Source organism: Rhagoletis pomonella, unplaced genomic scaffold (genome assembly GCF_013731165.1).
Source record: "Rhagoletis pomonella isolate Grant_MI unplaced genomic scaffold, Rhpom_1.0 Rhpom_scaffold_02871, whole genome shotgun sequence".
NCBI classification, from domain to species: Eukaryota; Metazoa; Arthropoda; class Insecta; order Diptera; family Tephritidae; genus Rhagoletis; species Rhagoletis pomonella.
The window spans coordinates 25,130-26,064 of record NW_023461424.1 but is presented as its reverse complement, the minus strand read 5'-3'; the positions used below and the strand labels follow the sequence as shown (position 1 = coordinate 26,064).

General features: G+C 39.6%; 1 protein-coding gene across 1 annotated transcript; it reads right to left on the bottom strand.

The window, feature by feature from the left end:
• Nucleotides 1-486: 486 nt before the first annotated feature.
• LOC118753807 lies at nucleotides 487-935 on the bottom strand (the record flags this gene model as incomplete). The annotated part of the gene is given in 1 exon segment (XM_036488680.1): nucleotides 487-935. A coding segment is annotated over 1 exon segment (384 nt). The 3' UTR covers nucleotides 487-544.

The following is a 935-nucleotide window of genomic DNA, read 5'->3' as shown; positions in this document are numbered from 1 at the left end:
GGTTCGAACGAATGTAGGAATATGCCCAATTATATGAATTATGATGGTAATATACATGTATGTAAATATGAATTACATACATACATACGTGTAGTGAAAGTATATTCCAAGCGTACACTTTTCAGTAGAATGGAGTATCTGCATGTTATTTTATTATTAGGGCTCGGAATCTCATGCAAAGGCATGACTTTACTGTTCATCTTCAAATGGAAATGGTTAAGTTAGCTTTACGAATCATGAAATTTCCTTTAAAATGGCATTTTAAAGTGCATATTTTACCAATTTTACAAACAAATTTTTACATATTTATTGCGGATATTTTATTATATTATACAATAAATGGATATGCTTTTTGCATATTTTAGCTATTTTTGACAATGTTCGATGTTTTTACAATGTTCGAAAAATCGAAATAGTACACCGCTGAAGTTTACGATATTTGAACACAGTTGTAAAAATAAGTAATTCATATAGAAGTTATCGATACATGCAATTCATTTGACAGTATTGGAATTCATCGCAAGACAAATAGATTTGACAATAATTAAAATTCAATTAAATTTGAAGTCATGTTCTCTACATGGCGGCCCGCCTGTGCCGAAGCATTATTGAGCAGCTGTTTCAGTTTCTCTAGCGTCAAGACAGCCAGCTGCTGGATGTCTGTACGGCCTTTGCGTTTCTTGGGTGGCTTTTGCACGGCCTTACTGGTCGACGATATCCCTTGGCGGCTTGATTTCCCACGAGGCTCCTCACGGCGGCGGCGCTCTGGCGGTGGAGAGACGGAGCGGTGTAGCATGGTGTGGTGCGCTTTACCACATCGGTGGCAATTATCGTGCGACCCACATGCGCCGGTCACGTGGGACGTGGCCAGGTAATTGATGCAATAGCGGTGCACCTTTGCCGATTCGTACCTCTCATCTGGCGTCATTGCTTTG